The 19,141-nt window shown below is 35.4% G+C and overlaps 1 protein-coding gene across 1 annotated transcript in view; it reads left to right on the top strand.

The window, feature by feature from the left end:
* The window catches only part of PDGFC (platelet derived growth factor C), a 128,141-nt gene that overhangs the window by 64,677 nt on the left and 44,323 nt on the right, over window positions 1-19,141 (top strand). Inside the window, exon 2 of the mRNA XM_056490275.1 lies at window positions 10,517-10,712. Coding sequence (XP_056346250.1) covers window positions 10,517-10,712 — 196 coding nt within the window. The remainder of the gene's footprint in view (window positions 1-10,516; window positions 10,713-19,141) is intronic.

The raw sequence follows: 19,141 nt of genomic DNA, 5'->3' as shown, positions 1-19,141 counted from the left end.
CCATATGCCCATACGTCTGTGCCTTCCAAAGAATTTGAAGAATACTGAAGGCTGGTATGGATGGTTTGGTAAGGGTTAAAGTTTCTAGAAAGGTAAAGTGGCAGATCTGGCTTCATTCTGATCCTGAGTGACACTGAGAAGACTTGTGACAAGCAGCATTATTATGCTGTATTTCAAAATGAGAAGTGCTGATTGATCAAATTATGTTAAAGGAATATAGCTCTGTACAGCATTGCTAAGACCCTTGGGGACATCACAGACAGTTTTAAAAGTTTTAAAGTTTTAAAACTTCTATAGTTTTAAAAAGCTTGACAGATGGGAAACTTACCTGAAAGTAGAGATATTGGAGTGACTTAAGAGTTTCAAATGTCACTTTTCATATCATAACTGTGAAGCTTTTTGCAGATGAACCCATATAGAATTTTTTGACATTGGGTTAAACATAACTCTCTGAGAAGATTTTTGTAATAAAGACAGTAGGAAAAAAATTAAATCATCTAGTGATAAAAGCTTGAACTTATTGTGTGAAAAAATCTTAAATTATTTGTGAACAAATAAAATCAAAAGTTAACATGGCAAATAAGATGAACATTGGCAACTCTGAGTAGCGAAGTCTAAATCAGTATGTCAATAGGTTTCTGAAGGCTTCAGCACTGCATATAAGCTTTCCAGAGGCATAAATTGTGACTGATGGTGCTTGGGCCTTGCTGTCAGTCCTCTTCAAAGACACTTGCTATACTAGATTAGCAAAAGGATATTTTGGAAGTGTTTTTACCTTAAATACCGTGTGCAGTACACTAGCCTATGGGATACAGGTTTCTTATGGATGCTCCATTGTGCCTTTATGGTCTGTGGAAAAATAAAAAGGTCACAGGAAAATAGGGATAAATTGTTTGCAAATGTGATGTTATTGTTCATCTGACTTCCATGAAGAGAAAGGACTGAATGATCAGTTATGCTTGTACCACTTGCAATTACCTGAAAATAGAAAGTGTTTTACTTATTCAGAGAGTTCTCTCCCTGGAGCTAGAAAACTTCTTTGTCCTAAGAAAATTCTCCTCAGTTTGTCTAAATATCAAATTATTGTCATTGTGGCCTGTCTGCAAAAACAGATCTTGGTTTGCATGTGTACATGAGTTCAATAACCAGCAGGATCAGAGATGTATGATAACAGAGTTGTAAAAAGTATTATTTCTCCATATCCTGTTTTTATACTGTACAAAATTTTCTCATTTTGTCCTTGCAGAACAGCAGACTGTCTGCTGTAGCTGGACTTGTGCTTCATTTCTACATTTCTTCTACACATGCAAATACTGTTGGGTGTTGCATGATTTAACCTTTCATTCAAAGATACTAGAAATGAATTATTAAAATTTGACTAAAGATTTTCCAGCTCAGTAACAGTTGCATGGCATTCATCTCTGCAGATCTGTATTGATAGTACATTACTACTTCCTGTGAAATCATCTAGAAATCACATTTTAATAAAGTGAAGACGTCACAATTTTCCTAAAGCTTTGTTTTAACAGGCTAACACCAGCTAAAATATTTTTTGTTTAAATGGACATTAAAGATGTATTGTTTTTACTTCACTGAATTTGGAAACATAGTGTAGTCTAGTTCAGAAAATACATAAAGAGATGCCAAATGATTTCTTTATATTTTCTTTGTTTCTCTTGCCTTTTTAACACAAGAATATACTGGAGGTATATATTGTGTGGATGTGAGGTAAGTCTGGGACAACTTTAAGCTGAATTTTGTAGTTTCCAGTAGCAATGTCACTTCTGTACCAAGAGTTTAGCTTAGGACCGTCTGTATTTTTGACTGTGAACTGAATGCCACATGGGCTTCATTCTTAGTTACTCTTCTTGTATGGGTAAAACTAGCCCTACATGTACTGCATTCCTACCTTCAACAGTAGTGCACAAACCCTTCCATCTCTCGTTTCCTTTTATGTCACGTCTTACAGGTCTTTCATCACTTTAATTTTCTGACTGAAAGTTTTTGCAGTAATGCTTTTCAAAATGGTCTTGGGCAGCACATTTTTTTCAGAACTTAGAATATGACTGGTGATCTTCATAAGTGTTTGAATTGCTATTTTTATAACATACTCCACTGTGTAAAGAATTTAAAAATAAAATCCATACAAATAGCAAAACAATGCAAACAGCAAACTGAAGCATTTCAGGGCTGGTGTTTCTAAAGATTAGGGTGGTAATTTTTTCTCTTTTTCTTCTTCTTCTTTCCAGCTCTTGGAACATGATCAGTCTGGGGTTATTTTTTTCATTCTGAATAATGCCTAAAATGAGAGAGAGCTGTTTAACACATTCCGTATCCATAGAGTCTATTTATTCAGACTGAATTCCACATGGACCATGGATAATCTTTTTCCCAAATGTTTGCTAGTATCTGCTCTTAACAAGTGCTGCACAATATAAACTGAAGGCACCATAAAGAAAAGGGGCATAATAAAATTAAGCCTTGCTTTTCAGCAAAGTCTGACTTAAGATCAAGAAGTGCAAGTTTCAAATGGTTTGGATTTTAAAGAATTTTTTCTATAAAGGATACGAATCACATGAATTTAAAAATATGCGAAGAGCCGTAGCTAGTATTAAAAAATGGGCTACAAGTAGGTTTGAATAAATGAAACGAATGCTTTTAACAGAGATGAAAGGAAATCCAGGTTCATTTCACTGTTTTGTTGAAGTTATCTTCTTGCACTTGTAACCACTCTGTGCCATGGACCATCTGGAAGGTCAGGGTAATACTGCTCTGTTTCCCTGTCCCTTCCTATCTCGGCTGGTATGTACACCTTTTCAAGGCGGACTGGCTCATACTCTGTGGGCATGTGTGTGGTCTCCAGTACTAACAAAGCTAATTTTGGATGTAGCTTCTAAGCCCTGTTGTAATAAAATTGAAAACAAATTGGAAGTGCTCAGCTTGAACGTTTATATGTGATGATTTTTACATTTGCTTGAGTTTCTGTTGTTGCTGTAGATACTATTTATAGTTGTACTTCCTGTTGATGTTTGTTTGCATTTCAGAATTTAGTTATGTTTTTCAAAACTTTTAAAAATCAGTTCCTATAGGAAAAAGGAAACATTTATTTTTAGTAACAGAATTGGAAAAGTTACAGATTTGAAAGTACTAATATTTCTTCACTCAAACCTCCCAGAGACGTAAGACTTTAAAAAAACTTTTTTTTTTCCCTCTTTATAACTTAAATAAATAACTTTGTTATCTCTTAGTAGATATAAATATCTCCAGCTGGGCAAACCTTTTCCTGGTTTCCTGATTAACTGTTTGTGTTTGCTTCCTGGTCTCTCTCATCATTAAATGCTCCTGCATGTTTTTCTACTGAGATTTTTCATGTAGAGCAAGTTGTACTTTTCCAATGAGACTTGCAATTCCTTCTATTCCACGCCATTTAATCATATGTTTGTTAAAACTTGGGTGAGTAGCTTTCAAAAGCCTTTCCCTTCCTGAGTTTTGCTATCATTCAGGACCACACATTATACCTGTTTATTATTAAACAAGACTGAACCTGATGTTCTAGCCTTCCATGAAATGAACCTGGAAAATGGATCCACCACTGTGTACTGTTATGCTTTGCTTCAGCTTCAAAAGTTTTCAATTTAAATCATTTTTCATAGAGGGACTTTTGAGTGGAGATTACATATAATGCTTCCCCCTTCAGCAGAGGAAGAGAAAATAGGAAACAGAAAACATGAAAAATATTGTGTAGCAGACTGATGCTCAGGATTATAGCTGAAAAGAAAAATAATAAGAGTGGTCTTGTTGCAGAAAGGTGAGGAATTCATGAAAAGCTCATGTGTTGATGAGTAAAGGCCAGGTATTTGGGCTGATTATATTTTTTGTCTGCTCTGCATACTGTTCATCATGCAGCTGTTTGTAATCTGCCAATCCTTGTAATGATAGGGGGAGTGGTCTACTGAGAATTATGGTTTTTACCTCATTTTCCTTTTCCTCTCCTCTCTGTCTCTCTCTCTTTTCCCTCCTTTCTCCATCTATTTTGTTGTGGCTTTGTTTTTGTCATCACACTTTCAGGTACTGCTTTGACATTTAGAGACCATACCACAAATGTAAATGAGTAGTAAGTTATTCAAAGCGATTTAGAAGAAGAAAAAAAAAAAAAAAAAAAAAAAAAAAAAAAAAAAAAAAAAAAAAAGGGAATGGAATTAACTATAATATAGAGCCTTTGAAACTTCTAAACCACTTTCTGCTGGACATTTGATATCCTTTCCTCATAATAGCTTTGCACCTCCAGAAATGAAATCATAATTCTGGTTTAATTTCATAAATATTTTAAAAGCATTGCTTATAGGAAGAGGCCAGAATTTTCTTTACTTAAGCAATGCTACTTCTGTCTGAGATGACTCCAGTCACTCAAGCTAGAAGACAAAGACAGGGCAAAATCCTTGATTAAAGACTGTATATTATGTGGTGGCTACTTACTGTAAAACAATTTTACAAGAAACAGGGACAAGTAAAAATGAAAAAAAAAATCAAAAGGATGAGCTTGGTATTTATATTATCCATAAAAGAAAAGAGGATGTTACTGTAATAACTTTAACTGTTAGTTTTTTTATTACAGAGTACTTTGTTAATTTTTTAATGGCTGGAATATGTATTTATACATATGTATTTATACATTTGTGAATATGCAATGTACTAATAATCCTATTTTTTTTCAGCATAAAGAAAGCAGAGCATATCATCATTTTATAATGGATCATCAGTCCATTATAAAATAATTCTAACAAGTTTAAACAGTATTTAGCATAGATGGAATTCCTTTCATATTTGAGTCAGCAGGGGCTTTAATATCAATTCCAGTGTAGCCAAGACTTTACCTGTGGACTTTGGAATAAATGTTTATTGAAGCACTCTGGAATAATGAATAATTAGATCTTTGAGCATGTGATAACAGCAAAAAGTTACCTCATCTAACATTTAGCAAAAGGAATCCTTTATCTTGGCTAAAACATAGTATTTATCTAGTTTTAAAAGATATTGAGAAGTTCAGGACCAAGACTGCCTTCCAAAAGAATTTGGTCTGAAAAGAGATCTCAATAGAGGTTACTTTTAATGCAAGAAGATTTACTTGGCAGAAAAAAAAAAACAACAACAACCAGCCAACAACCGACCAACAAAAAACTACCAAAGAAAATCTCACCAACAAAAAGCCCTGTTTAATTGCCATTCTCTTCTTTGATCCGAATCCAGAGTACTAGGCAAATGCTGGCAGAGTACTAGATTATAAAATATGAGCTTATAAAGTAAAAGTATAAATTAATTTTTGTTTCTCGATGCAATTTGGAATCAAAAAAGATTTGTTACTTTCTGATTAGTCATTGTTATCTTCTGCATGATGTTGAGTCACATAGCTGTGTTGAAACTTTATTAAATCTGTTACTGCAGTTCCATGCTCTGTCACCCATTGATGCCTTCCACCTCTCTATCGCTCTTTTTCCTCCCTTTCTTTTTCTTACATTTGTCCTTCCCTGTTGGGCCAGCTGCCAAAACTGAGGGTTCCTGAGGATCAATTAGAAAACTTTTTCTTTTCTGCTCACTTCATCTGTGTTCAGTCCTTAACATAATGTGAAAGGCAGAAGGACCTTTAGCCAGCCATCAAATAGTGTATGATATTCTGTGCCTAGGGTAACAGTACAAGTCTGAACTCAAAATAGTAACTGAAGAAAAAAGGAAAAGGTTAAATTGTAGGATTTAAAAAAAAAAAATGAATACAGTTCTTCTAAACATTCATCTTGAGTTGTGTGAACTAGAATTTTTTCACGTCTTTCCAAGGTTGTGAGTTAAGTATGTGTCAGAAGGAGAAGTAATGTAAACAAAATGTAATATATGTATTAAGGTGTACCTTACATGTACCTACTTTGTTACTTTATATCCATATGATATTTATAAATTGTATTTCTTACATTTTCTAATTTGGGGTAATATGTAACTGTGCAAATTAGCAGACTTCTAGTTCAAAGTTGAATTTATCATGATGTGATGTTGACAGATCACATATATATATTGTGTGTGTGCATGTGTGCATGTACTATGAGTAGTGCTCATCTCTCTTTCTAATTTCTTGCTAATATTTGAAGAATCACATCAAGACTTAGAGTAGGTACTGTATCATAGCTGAAAATGGAAAATCCACTGAAGATCTGTCTCAAGAAATGTATCCCAGAAAAGCTGCAGACCATACTGCTTAAGAAAGCTCCCTTAGGGGATACAGCAAGTCAGTATTAAATTTTCTTAGTACTGGAGAAGTTGATGATGAAAGCAAACCCTTGTGAGCTTCAAAAAAATTTCTTGTGCAGATTGAGGCAAAAGTATGGGAAGAATAGACTGCTTGCTTAGTTAGGTTGAAAATTGGCTGGATGGCCAGGCTTGAAGGCTCAGCTACCTGGTGGCAGGTAGTGATGGACAGTATGAAGTCTGGGCTTGTTTTGTCTGAGGAAGAGAAGGCTTTGAGGCAGCCATAGCAGGCCCCCAATTGCAGTTACAAGGGATGGACAAATTTAGCTCTTTTTGGTAGAAGGTACAGAGTGTAACACCAGAACAAATCCTGGAAAAAAACAAAACAAAACAAAAAAAACCAAAAAAAGACCTCACAAACAAAATACCAAATCAAACAAACAAACAAACAAAAACAAACAAAAAAAAAAAAAAAAAAAAAAAAAAAAAATCCCACCAAAAAAACCCTCAAAAAACCCCCCAATATAACAACAACAAAAAACAACCAAAAACCAAACCAAACACAAACCAACCCCCCTTCATCCCCCCTCCAAAAAAAAAAAAAAACCACAAAACCCCAAACAAATAAATAATCAAAAAAGCCCCACAAAGCCAACAAAAGAATCATGGCTAAAAATTGCAGCTTGAGAGGATCAAATTTAATATTAGGAAAAAACATCTTACCTAGGAGGTAATGCAGCAATGGAGCAAGTTATCCCAAGGCCATCCCAAGGTGGAGTTTCCATCAGTGAGGGGCTTTGAGCATTGTCTAGGAAATGTGACAAAATGACTGTGCTGCTCTGGTGTGAGCAGGAACTGTAACCTAAGCAGGAACTGGGGGTCTCCAGAGGTCTCTGCAAAACAGCCTTTATATGACTTTGCCTGCCTTTGCCCTGATAGCCATTTTATGTGCAATCAATATAGAACAGAGAGAGGTATTATTCTTCAATTTTCTGCCAATAACAGATGATTTTCCAGTTTTTCTTTTGTGCCTGGCAAAAAGAGTTAAATTTATTTTGACTGTTGTATTCAGATAATAGTTAAGAAGTGCCTGGAGGCAACTGAATCAGAGACAGGACAAAAAGAGGTACCCCTGTATGGCTTGAGTTACTGCTTTTGAAAGCAGGCTTATTGCTTCTTGAAAGTCTGGTGAAAGAGGAAGAAATAGCATCTTATATTACATTTCAAAGAATTTCTTTTACAAAGTCTTGGTTTCTGCATAGATGCATGTGTTGTAAAAATTATATGGCAATACTGTCTGGAAATACTTTCAATTAATTAAAAAACCCCGTTTCCCTCTCAAGTTCTATGGTAATGACTGAATAACTACTAGCATCTTTTTTTTTCTCAGTTTTAAAACAGAAAATTCACAAACATTGCTGTATATCTGAAAAATTTCTCATGTTTATTGGTAAATACTTGGTGTTCAGTCTTTATTTTATTTTTGGATTTGGCTTTATTTTTTAAAGCAGTGATAACCACATATGAACTAATATTTTTCTGAAGGCCTAAAGGTTGTTTTTCATAATTTAGGGCTATCAGACGAAATTAACCAAATAATATATATTGAGACTGTGTGATTAGCAGTACTGTTGTCCTGTTGTGGAAAAAGTTTAGTTTTAACAAAATTATTTAAAAACTATTTTTTTACTAGTACTGTGTGGCCTTTTAATGAATCAGTACCGAGGTCATTATTCCACCCATGGTGCTCCTTTCTTCTTCTGCAGTTTCTCTTCTGTCTCCTGCATGCAATTTGTCTGAATTTTAACCATGACCCTTGCTAAAATGTAGAGATTACAATGTACTGAGAAAGAGGTACTTGCTATATTTAAAAAGTGTCAGTGCTGATCTTTGTGAAATATGTTGTACCCATGGGGGAAGAGACTTACTTTGAACTAGGCAGGAATGAGCTTGTCTAGTCGGTGGGTTTAATTTCAGTTTACAGTGGCATCTACTGATCTGTTTGGTGATACTGTGGTTTTCATCTGCATTACTACATTGGTGGAAGGGTTAGGCACTGCTGTGCTCTCAGAATGCCTGGAATCTTGTAACTTTCAGGGGCAGACTTTCTGCACTGATGGATATATAAATCTGGTGATAGCATCTTGTACCACATCAAAGACGACTGTGGCGACTCATTCTTCAACTTCAGGCTATGTTAAGTGTGTGCTGTCCTTTCCTAATAAGTGTAACTGTGTCATATCTCTAGGTCAACTCAGGGATTTTTCCTGTCTAGTTCGACTCATTTCCAGGACTTTCTCCTGAAGATGATCTCAGTTGCTCATCATCTGCTGAAGCTTTTTACTGAAGATGCGAATATATTGCTTTGGTCCTTGTCTGTCCATATTTTCCCATGTATCTCCTGGCTGAAATGGTGCCTTGTCTACCTCAGTCCTCACCTAAACTGATGCTTCAGAGTTTTTCTATGCTCTTTATACAGTAATAATTTTTTTTTTTATTATTATTTTTTTTTTTTGACAGTGGAGGGACATCAGGATGAGTGTGGGGAGCATGGTTGTTCATAGAAAGGCAGACAGCCCATAGAGCTAATGTATATAGATTTGGAGATCTGTAGCTGACTGCTGTAAATCTTGTTACTGCATTTTTAGTGTAACTTGGACTGATTTATACCTAAAATAAAACCAGGAATTGCAAAGTTATTCCACAAAGAACAAAAGCTATATTTTCATCTTAGCCATGCACAGGTAGCTGTCACACAGCCTATTCAAAAGGAATTTTCAGATCATGCAGGAACTCAGTAGAGTTTTGAGGTACACTGGTACAAATTTTGTAGAACAGATAAAAAGCAATATTGCAGCTTATCTGAAGAGAAATAACAAGCTTCATTCTCCAGTGACAGCAATTACTTACCTTTGTAGTCATACAAAATAATTCTTCTGTAAGAGAAGAAATTCCACTGTGCAAAAGCAAATATTTGAAATGGAGCAAGTGGTGTGTGTGTGAATTTGATATGTTCATGTGACATTGTTGTGTGTAAAGTAAATAAATACTTTTCCATGACAAATGGGGGATCTTGAAGGCTCTGGAGATGCAGTTCACTAAATAAGTAGATATCACTAAATAAGTAGATATTCCTTTCCCTCATTTTTATTTACTTCTCATTTGATATGCCTGGACTATTTACAGTCCTTACTTGCAGTGCTGTTATTATCAGTGGCCTGATGATGCAAAAGAAAACACTTTTTAATATATTGTGAAATATATCATGGTTTGTAATCCTGTTTGTGTTTTTAAAGACAAAACATACCACTAAGTATAGTGTCATCAGATACCACACTTTGACGTGTTTATCTGAAATGGTGGTCCTTTGAATGCTTTGGAAATAGCACTCTGATGCACTGATCACTGGGAAAGTAATTTTTATCATTGTTGGCTCATAGCATGCAGCTCTCAGCTGACAGACTGTACATTATAGAAAACTGTTTGTGACTCAGATAAAAAAATCTAATGAAGTATCTAAATTAGAAATTCTAGTTTCATGCCTTTTTTTCTTTTTACTGCATCTGTCCTCTCTTACTGCAGTCAGTTCTTTTCAAGTGTGTGTGGATGTTGGCAAGACCACACTCTATTAGTTTGATATAAGCAGCCATTCTACTTAAAAGAAAATTTTCCATTTTCATGCCACAAGTAGAAGGCACAAGTCCAGAAGAATAGAAGGCAAAAGTTCATCAGACTTTAAATTATATTTAAATATAGATTGATTCTTTTAAAATAGCAGTGCAGTGTCTGTGGCCTTCTTTTCTTGCACTACATTCATTTAGCTGTCAACTTTTATATGTGGTATATTAAGGTACAATTGCAGTGTGTGTTTTTATAGTAGACAGAAGTATGTATGTCTTTTATAAATTCAAATGAATGTTCATCAGAATGCTGTTTATAAAGAAAAGTGAGAAAAATAAAGTAAAATATGTAACTGAATAAAACAATGAACAGCTGAAAGTAATAGAAAATCTCCAGTATAAAACTGCAATCTTAGTTTGTTACAAAATTTATTAATAGCTACCTCTGGGAATTCCTATAATTTACTGAGTGAAATATCAATCTGACAATATACAGGTTATAGAAAAGCTCTTGTGTTACTGTGTGGGCTTTTCAAGCAGAAATTCTTGCCAGATGAAGGAAAGCAAACAAAACAGAAATGTCTTTATCTGTGCATACTATACCAACACTTTGAGAAAAGAGAAGGAATGAGTATTGATGCCTCTGTTTTCTGTCCTTCCTGTAGGTGTGCAGGACCCTCATCATGAGAAGATAATTACTGTGACTACTAATGGGAGTATTCACAGCCCCAAGTTTCCGCACACATACCCACGCAACACTGTGCTAGTGTGGAGATTAGTAGCACTTGATGAAAACGTGTGGATACAACTTACTTTTGATGAAAGATTTGGGCTTGAGGACCCAGAAGATGACATTTGCAAGTAAGTTACTTACTCTTTCACTTAGGAAATTCTGAAAGGTGATTGGAGATGAAGAAAAAAAAATATTGCTTGAGTTTTGCAAAAATCAACACTTGCATGTTAATTTATTTATAAAATGCACTTTTTAAAGTATTTTGTATGATTCTATGATTTTTTAGTATTATTTTATTTTATAGTGCTAGAGGAGGTTTTCATGCTTGAAAGCTCTGGGATGCTCCAGTTTTCACTTCTGCATTCAATATGTAGGCCATAGATATATTACAACACAAAAATGTGACATATTTAATCTCCCTCTCAAGTAAAAATTTGGACATCTGGAAAAATATTTTTGACAGAATGTTAGAATTATGAATGTATAATTTTTACAGAGTAAGTTTTGGTGAGTAAGTTACCTGAAGCAGAATTCATGTAATTTCACAAAGTACTGCAATGTTTTTTAAGACATTTTTAATTTAATGGCCTTAAATTGTCCAGTTATCAATGAAAAACAGTACTTAGAGTACTGTGCTAATTGACTTTCTTCAGTGGTACTGGTTTTTCCCTGACTTCAATAAGTATCTGCATGCTCAGTCACTGGCAAAGGTTTCCATAGGACTTGCAGAATCTCTTGGTTTCCTTCCATGATTCTCGGCTGAAGGCTTGAAATTTGGGAGAGAAACATTCATAACATAACAAGCATCAGCACAGATGTAATTCTGAACAAAGCCATATGGTTGATAAAGTTCTGGATGTTTTGTGGGGCAGTAGGACTAACATACACATTTCCTGTGGGAAGGTGAAAGAGGAGAGATCCTAAACTCTTGCATCCTGTACCTGTCTGTCATCGCAACAACAAATTATAAAAAGTCCTGATGTATGAATAGTGGTACATTGTCTGGACTCTTCAGTAAATGTGATAGCAAATAAAGTAAGTCATTCAAATGGCATGTTCTCCTTTGATGCCTTCCTTGAGAGATAGTTCACACAAGATTTTTGTTTCAAAGTAATTTTTTTCTGGCTTGATTTTTATTTTTGCATACATCATACACATATTTGACTTGATTCTTGTTTTCATCTTTTCTAATTAACTGTTATTCCATTGGTTGACATCTTGTATCAACTTTTGATAACAAGTTTGAATTTTTTAAAGGTTATTTTTGCACTTATCCTTGATTTAGGAGAAGGTGCTTATAAGATAGAGATAAATATCTTTCTAAAGGAAGTAATTACCAAGGCCATATTACTACTATATTAACAACTATAAACTTATGTTTGCTTGAATGAATGCACTCCCTTTGCACAATAAATCCTTTCTTCAAGTAGAATTTTAGCTTGCTTTTTCTTTTCTTTGCATATGGCAGAGTGAAGTGGCAAGTGAGAGAAAATCCAGGTAGGGTGACTCATTCATCCACTTGCAAAAAGAGAAGTAAGATAAGTTACAATATTTTATAATATTATAACTAGAATAGTATTTTAATTGGAGTACATTTATTTTAAGTAAACAATGTGCTAAATACAAAAGGACTGACAAATTAAGAAACAGTAATAAGTTACTCATAATCTTCACTCAGTTATAATCTTATCATGTTTGTATTTGTGCAGGGATTCCAGAAAGTTGTATGACTGCAATTCCTGATATATGTCGTACTGAGAAAATACTGGGCTTTTTGATTTGGAAGATTCAAATGAGAATTATATTTCTCTCTGAAAAATATTTATATTTTTGATTTTAACCAGGATTCCTTTAGGATTCCTCTGAACTTTAATTTCAGTAGCAAGTTCAGTAAAGGAAGAGAAATTGCACCTTGTTTGATGTAAAGGGAATATAAATAACTAACAAATTGAGGAAATTACTAAAACACAGACAGATTAAATATGTAAAATAATTCTACAAAGGTCAATTAAGTTACCAGTTACCTGAGTAATATCTCTTTATGAGTTATGTCTTGCATTTCTTATGTCTTAGAGTTCCTAATAAAATTATTTATACTTCTTCCAATACTTTCTCTAGAAAAACTAAGGGGTTTTTTAGTAACTACAGTTCCACAGTATTAATTACTATACTGTTTTTCTGCCATCTTGAAACACACAAATCAGAATTGTTGATGTAGAGTGCTCAACGACTTCTCTGAAAGCAAGTTTATATGACAAAGGACAAAATGAAACATCACATTAAGTTTAATCTATTATAATTCTATGCCTTGAACTCTGACATATGACTGAAGCTAAATAAAAACTGCGGTCAGGAAATGGACTTTCTATGCAGCGTACAGTGTGTATCAGAATGTCATTTTCTCCCTTCTGTTGTGTATGAGACAACCTCATGAGTTACCTGCTGTGGTCATTGTCACAGTTTTCATTCTCTCTACCTGTTTCTTAACCTGCTCATTCTGGGTGATACCAGAACTTTCTCCATAATCTCTGTAGACTGTGGTGCCCTGTGGTGTCAGCTCATAGGGCTGATGAGAGAGTATTCTGGAGAATATCAGTTTAAAATAATTAGCAGTTTTTAAATCTCATAATAAGTAAAATATTGCTCATACTTCAGAGAAATAGAAAACTCAAACATATCTGGTTGTACAAGTGGTTTTTGTTTAACATAATTCTATAACAGGAATACAGTAGAGGTAACTAAAATGTCATATATGTATTCTGAAGCTATAGCAAGTTTTTCCTGCATCTGACCTCCTCATTCATATTTCTTCAAAGCCAGTTCTGACATTTCAAGCTATTCAGTGAAGTCTTTTCATCTAGAGCAAATATCACATTTTAAAGATATTTTGCAGGTACCAGTCTAGCCTCTACTTCAAATATTTTCCCAAATGCAGATCAAAGTGATCCTGCATGGCTTTTTTTTTTTTTTTCTGTTTTTACTTGCAATTCAACTTACAGTATCTATTAATGTAGCAAATTTTCATTACAACAAATTCTATGTTTAAGGCTAGCCCTTCTGGCTTAGCCTCACCTGAAATAGTATTAAGGTGCATGTTCTGCTAATTCTCAACAGCCTTAAGCATGATTGCTGTGTAAGTTTCAATTAAAGTGTTTTTAAAATAAAATCCTGGTATTTTGCCTGTCTTTAACCAGGTGATTTTTATCCTGGTTTTACAATGGTGATGTACTTGAAATTCATGCACATCATGTTTGCATTCCTTTAAAGATAGTCAATGTTTTCTGGTTTTGGGCTTTTTTTACAATAGTTCTATTTCATCTGCACTTGATCCTTCCTATGGACAAAATGTTAAGAATCCCACTGTGTCCTTTCCAAAGTGAACACAAACTCCACTTTATTTGGAAACTAGATCAATGAATATGTCTAGAAGAGATTTAGGTTATTTGGTTGGCAGTAGGGATATATAAATCTCTGCAGTATTACAGTAATTTCAGTTTCATACACTTTGTTTGATTTCAGTTGTGACTTGCAAAAGAAAAATGTTACAGCAAAAAGATCACACTTCAAAGCAACCAAACAAAATGAAGGATGTAACTCTTGGGTGTTTTGTGTACCCAAGACACTATCAGGTTGTTTCTACATGATAAAAGTGGCAGTGAATTTCTAGCAGAGGCGTTGCGAATTGGGATTGTATACGCCTACCCTTTCTGATGAAATAAAAGTGCAGTTTTTCTGCTGTTGATAAGGTAAATGGTGTGACAGGTAATTCATTATTTTCATGATGCTAGCCCCTCAATCCTGTTTTAATCATAAAGCCATTAGACTTCTGTGCCAGACAGCTCCTATTGCCAGGGAGATGCCATAACTTTTCTTGACCAAAAACTGACTTTTGCTCAGCTGTTGCTTGTTGTTCAAATTTGTTGCTTTCTGTCAATAAGAACATGAAGTGATAACAGCTTTATGATGAGCTCCTCTGTGACAGGAAGACATAGATTTAGCTCTCTTCCAGCCAGGACATAGATGTTACAATTCCCCCTGAAAGGAAATCTGATGATGTGAGTTGGTTGTATATTGAAGCATTACAATGCAAGGCAGAAATAGGAAAAGGAATGAATCCTTCTTCCATCAGGAGCATGTATCAAACTTGTTCTCTCCCTGTGCATGGAGTGGTTCTAGTTGTTCATCTGAGTAGTGTTGCAGCTGTTCTTTCTAATCATCTGATGATTACAGTCTGACTTTTATTACATATAATAAAACACAGAAATGTGTCACAAATCCAAAGTGCAATTACTGTAGATAAGGTGATAAGGATACATGAGTACATGAGTAAAAGGCTGTGGAACTAACTGATAGTAGAATAATAAATACCTTTTACCAGCATCTTCATGTTAGGATGTTTACACTAATTTCCAACTCTCTCTATCCCTCCAATAATTTAAATTATCAACTATAGTTGGTTTGTTTTGCGGGGAGGGAGGCTTTTAGCAGATGCATATATTAATCTGTTCATTTACATGTATAAGTAAAGCATTAACCTATAATGTTTGAAAGAAATGTAAAAGCTTGTCTACTTGATATATGTAATTTGTAGAACTTTTTCCTGCAGAAAATTAGTTAAGCTGAAGGCAGCTGACAGTGCTAACATAGGATAAAATCTATGCAACTTGTTTTTCCTCTTCCTGTCAAATTCAATACTTAATTTTTAATCCTAGGAATGTTCTTCCTCTGAGGATTCTTATGATGATGCTTTATTATTTATTTCCACCTCTATTAAATTCACTACCTCCCCTTTCCATGTTTCTCTAGGCTACATTCCTTCACTGCAGATCTGTTGTGACTGAGCTATTGCCTTCCATTCATGGAACATCAAGATTCTGCAGTAGAAGCTGTAATTCAGAGTGCTTCAATAGTCATATGTGTTCCTAATGAATCTATAGTTAGGAAATTGTTGATAAGAATTAAAGAATTAGAAGATTTACCTTAGTCTGACAACACTGAAAAAGGTGTATTAAAGAGGAAACATACTGACACTGTCTTTTGTCTGTGGCTGTGAAGAAGGAAAATGTTTGCTAGCAGTCTTTTTTCTTTTTTTTTTGCATAATTTGTTTTGAATGGATGCTAGACAGTGATAATTTATAGTAAACACAATCAAAGACTAAACATTTTGTTATGTAATTTTCCAAAGAGACCTTTTTTTTGTAGTATAAGACGCAATGAGTTACTTGCGCCATGTGGAGCTTGCTTTCTTGTTATTATTACAAATCTGAATTTCTAGTATATGGAGTAGAATATAGATGCATAGCTGTGACTCTCTAATGCCTCAGTAAAAAAGACACAGAAATTTTGCTTTTGTTTTGTTCCTTTTTATGGAAACACCTTGCAACACCAAGAGAGTACATGCATGAAAGGATAATGTCATCATCATCATTTTCTCCTATTCAGAAGAAATTCCATCCCATACTCTGCCCCCTAGGAAAGACAAAAAATTGGTTTTTCTTGTTTTACCATTGTAGAGTCAGTGTTAGTATATATGTGAAAACAACACTAATATCAAGCATAGATTTGTGAAAGAAATAGAATTCTTCACATAAAGTAAGTATTAATTCTGGTGCTTTTGAGGGTAACATGTTCCTTATCAAGGTCTAATTCCCAAGAAAATTGTTTTCTGGACACAATTGATGGGCTGACTTTACTATCAGTGTTAAATTGTTCTCATTGACTGTGGTTACAGAAGGTGAACTTACCTCTTGAGTAAGTACAAAGTTCAAGTTGGCTTTGAATAAGGACCTCTCGATGAGGACCTTTAAGTGAACTCTGTATTTAAAGTGAAATTGGTGCAGACCATGTTCATGGTGACTCATGTTACTAAGTAGCTGGGCTGCTGGGATTTTTACTGCTTCCCAACATACTTCTGAAGATGGAAGGGTTGCTGCTGCCACATTTATTTGAGAATTCAAAAAAGAGTCCCCAAAAATTGTAAGGCTTCAAACTGGGAAAACCCCCAAAATATTGGGTACCAAAACCCACAGAATCTTGAAAACAGAAGTGAAAGTTATAGTGAAGACTAATCCTTAAAACTCTTTTCTTAAAGGCTGTTGCCTTAGGAGTTCAGTATATTCAATTTTAAAGACCTGGTTTTTTATGATAAAATCACCAATGATATGATGTTCAACAAGGACAAGTGCTGGATTCTGCACCTGGGATGGGACAACTCTGGGTGTACAGACAGACGGGGGAGTCCTGGTCCATGGCAAGTTGAACATGAATCATTGTGCCCTGGCAGCAAGGAGGGCCAACCCTGTCCTGGGGGGCATCAGGCACAGCATCTGGACACCAGCTGGGCAAGGGAGGGGATTGTCCTGCTCTGCTCTGCACTGGGGCAGCCTCACCTTGAACATTGTGTGCAGTTTTGGGTGCTGCAATTAAGAAAAAAAAAATTAAAAATTAAGCTGCTATTAAGTGCCCAGAGGAGGGCCACAAGAATGGCGAAGGCTCTGGAGGGGAAGCTGTGTGAGGAGCAACTGAGATCACTTGGTCTGTTCAGACTGGAGAAAAGGAGACCTCATTGCAGTTACAACTTCCTCGTGAGCAGAAGAGGTGCAGGCACTGATCTCTCTCTGTTGTGACCAGCCATGGGACCCGAGGGAATGGCCTGAGGTTGTGTCAGGGCAGATTTAGGTTGGGTATCAGGAAAAGGTTCCTCAGCCCATGGGTGGTTGGGCACTGGAACAGCTCCCCGGGTAAGTGGTCACAGCACCAACCTGACAGAGCTCAAGAAGCTTTTGGACAATGTTCTTGGCAAATGGTGTGACTCTTGGAGATGGTCTTGTGCAGGGTCAGGAGTTGGACTTGATGATCATTGTGGGTTCCTTCCAACTCAAAATATTCTGTAATTCTGTAAGATTCAACACATGGGTGGGCTGGGCTCTGTTTAGGTGACTCTACATATCAGTGATACTGAAGTGTCTCATAATAGGATGTAACTTCTGCAAAAATGAAATCATAACTGAGTTAAAATTTATTATAGCTCTATTCTGTGACTCAGATCCATTTGGAAAGGAATGACAGGGTTAAAAAGCATATGAACTCTCATTCTTCAATACAAAATATTTAAGTTTGTCCCAACACATAAATAACTTGTTAATAATTTTTATTCAAAATGTGAAAGGGAGACAAAATTTAAATGGTTGGGATGAGTTCTAGCATTCAAGTGCCTTGGTTTAATTAAAATATTGATGGCAGAGAATTAGTATGAAGTACCTAATTTAATCTGAAGTCCTTTGTAGCAGCATTCATGTTTTCTTGATGGCATTTTAGGAACAGTGTGCAGAAAATTACATAAAACTTGTTTTAATACAGGCTGATGGAGTAATTCCTTCTGATATTTGTAGAGTTGTTTTTTATGGTTATGGTTCTTAATTGTTTGATCCATTTGCAAGACATGTGAAAAGTAGTGCCAGTACCAGAGAGGTTTGGATGCTAAATGCAGAAAGGACTTAAAGCTGCAAAATTGAATTCTCTAAGCAAATCAGAATTAAACATAGGAAAGGAAAATGAAGGAGATGCCTCTCTGAGTGGACTGGAAAGGCAGCAGAGCACAGGTGATGTGATCAGAAGAGCACACTGCACAAACCTAGAGACTGCATTCTTGCCCACCCACCTTTCCCTCAATTTCAGTAATTGCATAATTCCTTTTTAGTATCCACCGTTGCAAGACAATACTATAATATATATTATTTTGGAAGTAATTTGACCCCTGTTTTCAGCCCAGATGAGTATGTAGGAGAGTATTGCTGATAAGTGAGCAGTTGACATAATCCTTTACTCCTTTTTCACACCAGAGACTACAGTCATTTACTTTAAAAAAAAAAAAAATTAGGCTCCTTAAAATTTCTTCCTGGACCTCTCAATCTCAAGCAATTTTTTTGAATAAAGTAAACTATGTCCCCACTAACAAAATATTTGGTAAATGGTCTTAATCCTAATTTATTTCATCTAAAATTGTTTTATGTTACCGTAGTTGGCAGTGTTTCTAGTGGTGGAGACCAAAGTTATTTTCTTTGAAGGTGAATGTGGAGCTGCTGGGTCCTGCTTCTCTCTAGGGTGCTCTGGGAACAGTTGTTATTGATGGAGTTCTCCTACTCTCACCCTACCTCTTATTAAAATATAGAAGTAAATCTCTACTTTCAGGGGCAGAAAAACACTGTGAGACATCACCACCTGAGCTCAGGGACACAAACAGACCCTCTAGCCACCTGTAGTTTCTGGTGTGGCTCAGTTTTGCTCCTGGTGCCAAGACAAATGCAAACTGCGGAATCCAGTCTGGTGACATAATTTAAAGCTACCCCATGTAGTGTCTAAATATGCCAGTTTAAACATTGCATACACTCCCTTACTGATGTTTTCTGATAACTGAAAGTCTAAATATGACTACGATGTTAGACTCACCATCAGATATATAAGCAGGATTAAACCAGAATAGCAGACAATCCAATTGTCCTTATCCTAGATGGACAGTGTGTTTCTTCACCTGTTGTGCAGCTTTTCCTTTTTAGCT

Source organism: Oenanthe melanoleuca, chromosome 4 (genome assembly GCF_029582105.1).
Source record: "Oenanthe melanoleuca isolate GR-GAL-2019-014 chromosome 4, OMel1.0, whole genome shotgun sequence".
Taxonomy (NCBI): Eukaryota; Metazoa; Chordata; class Aves; order Passeriformes; family Muscicapidae; genus Oenanthe; species Oenanthe melanoleuca.
The sequence above is the reverse complement of the archived record's forward strand: the minus strand, read 5'-3'. Positions and strand labels throughout refer to the sequence as shown.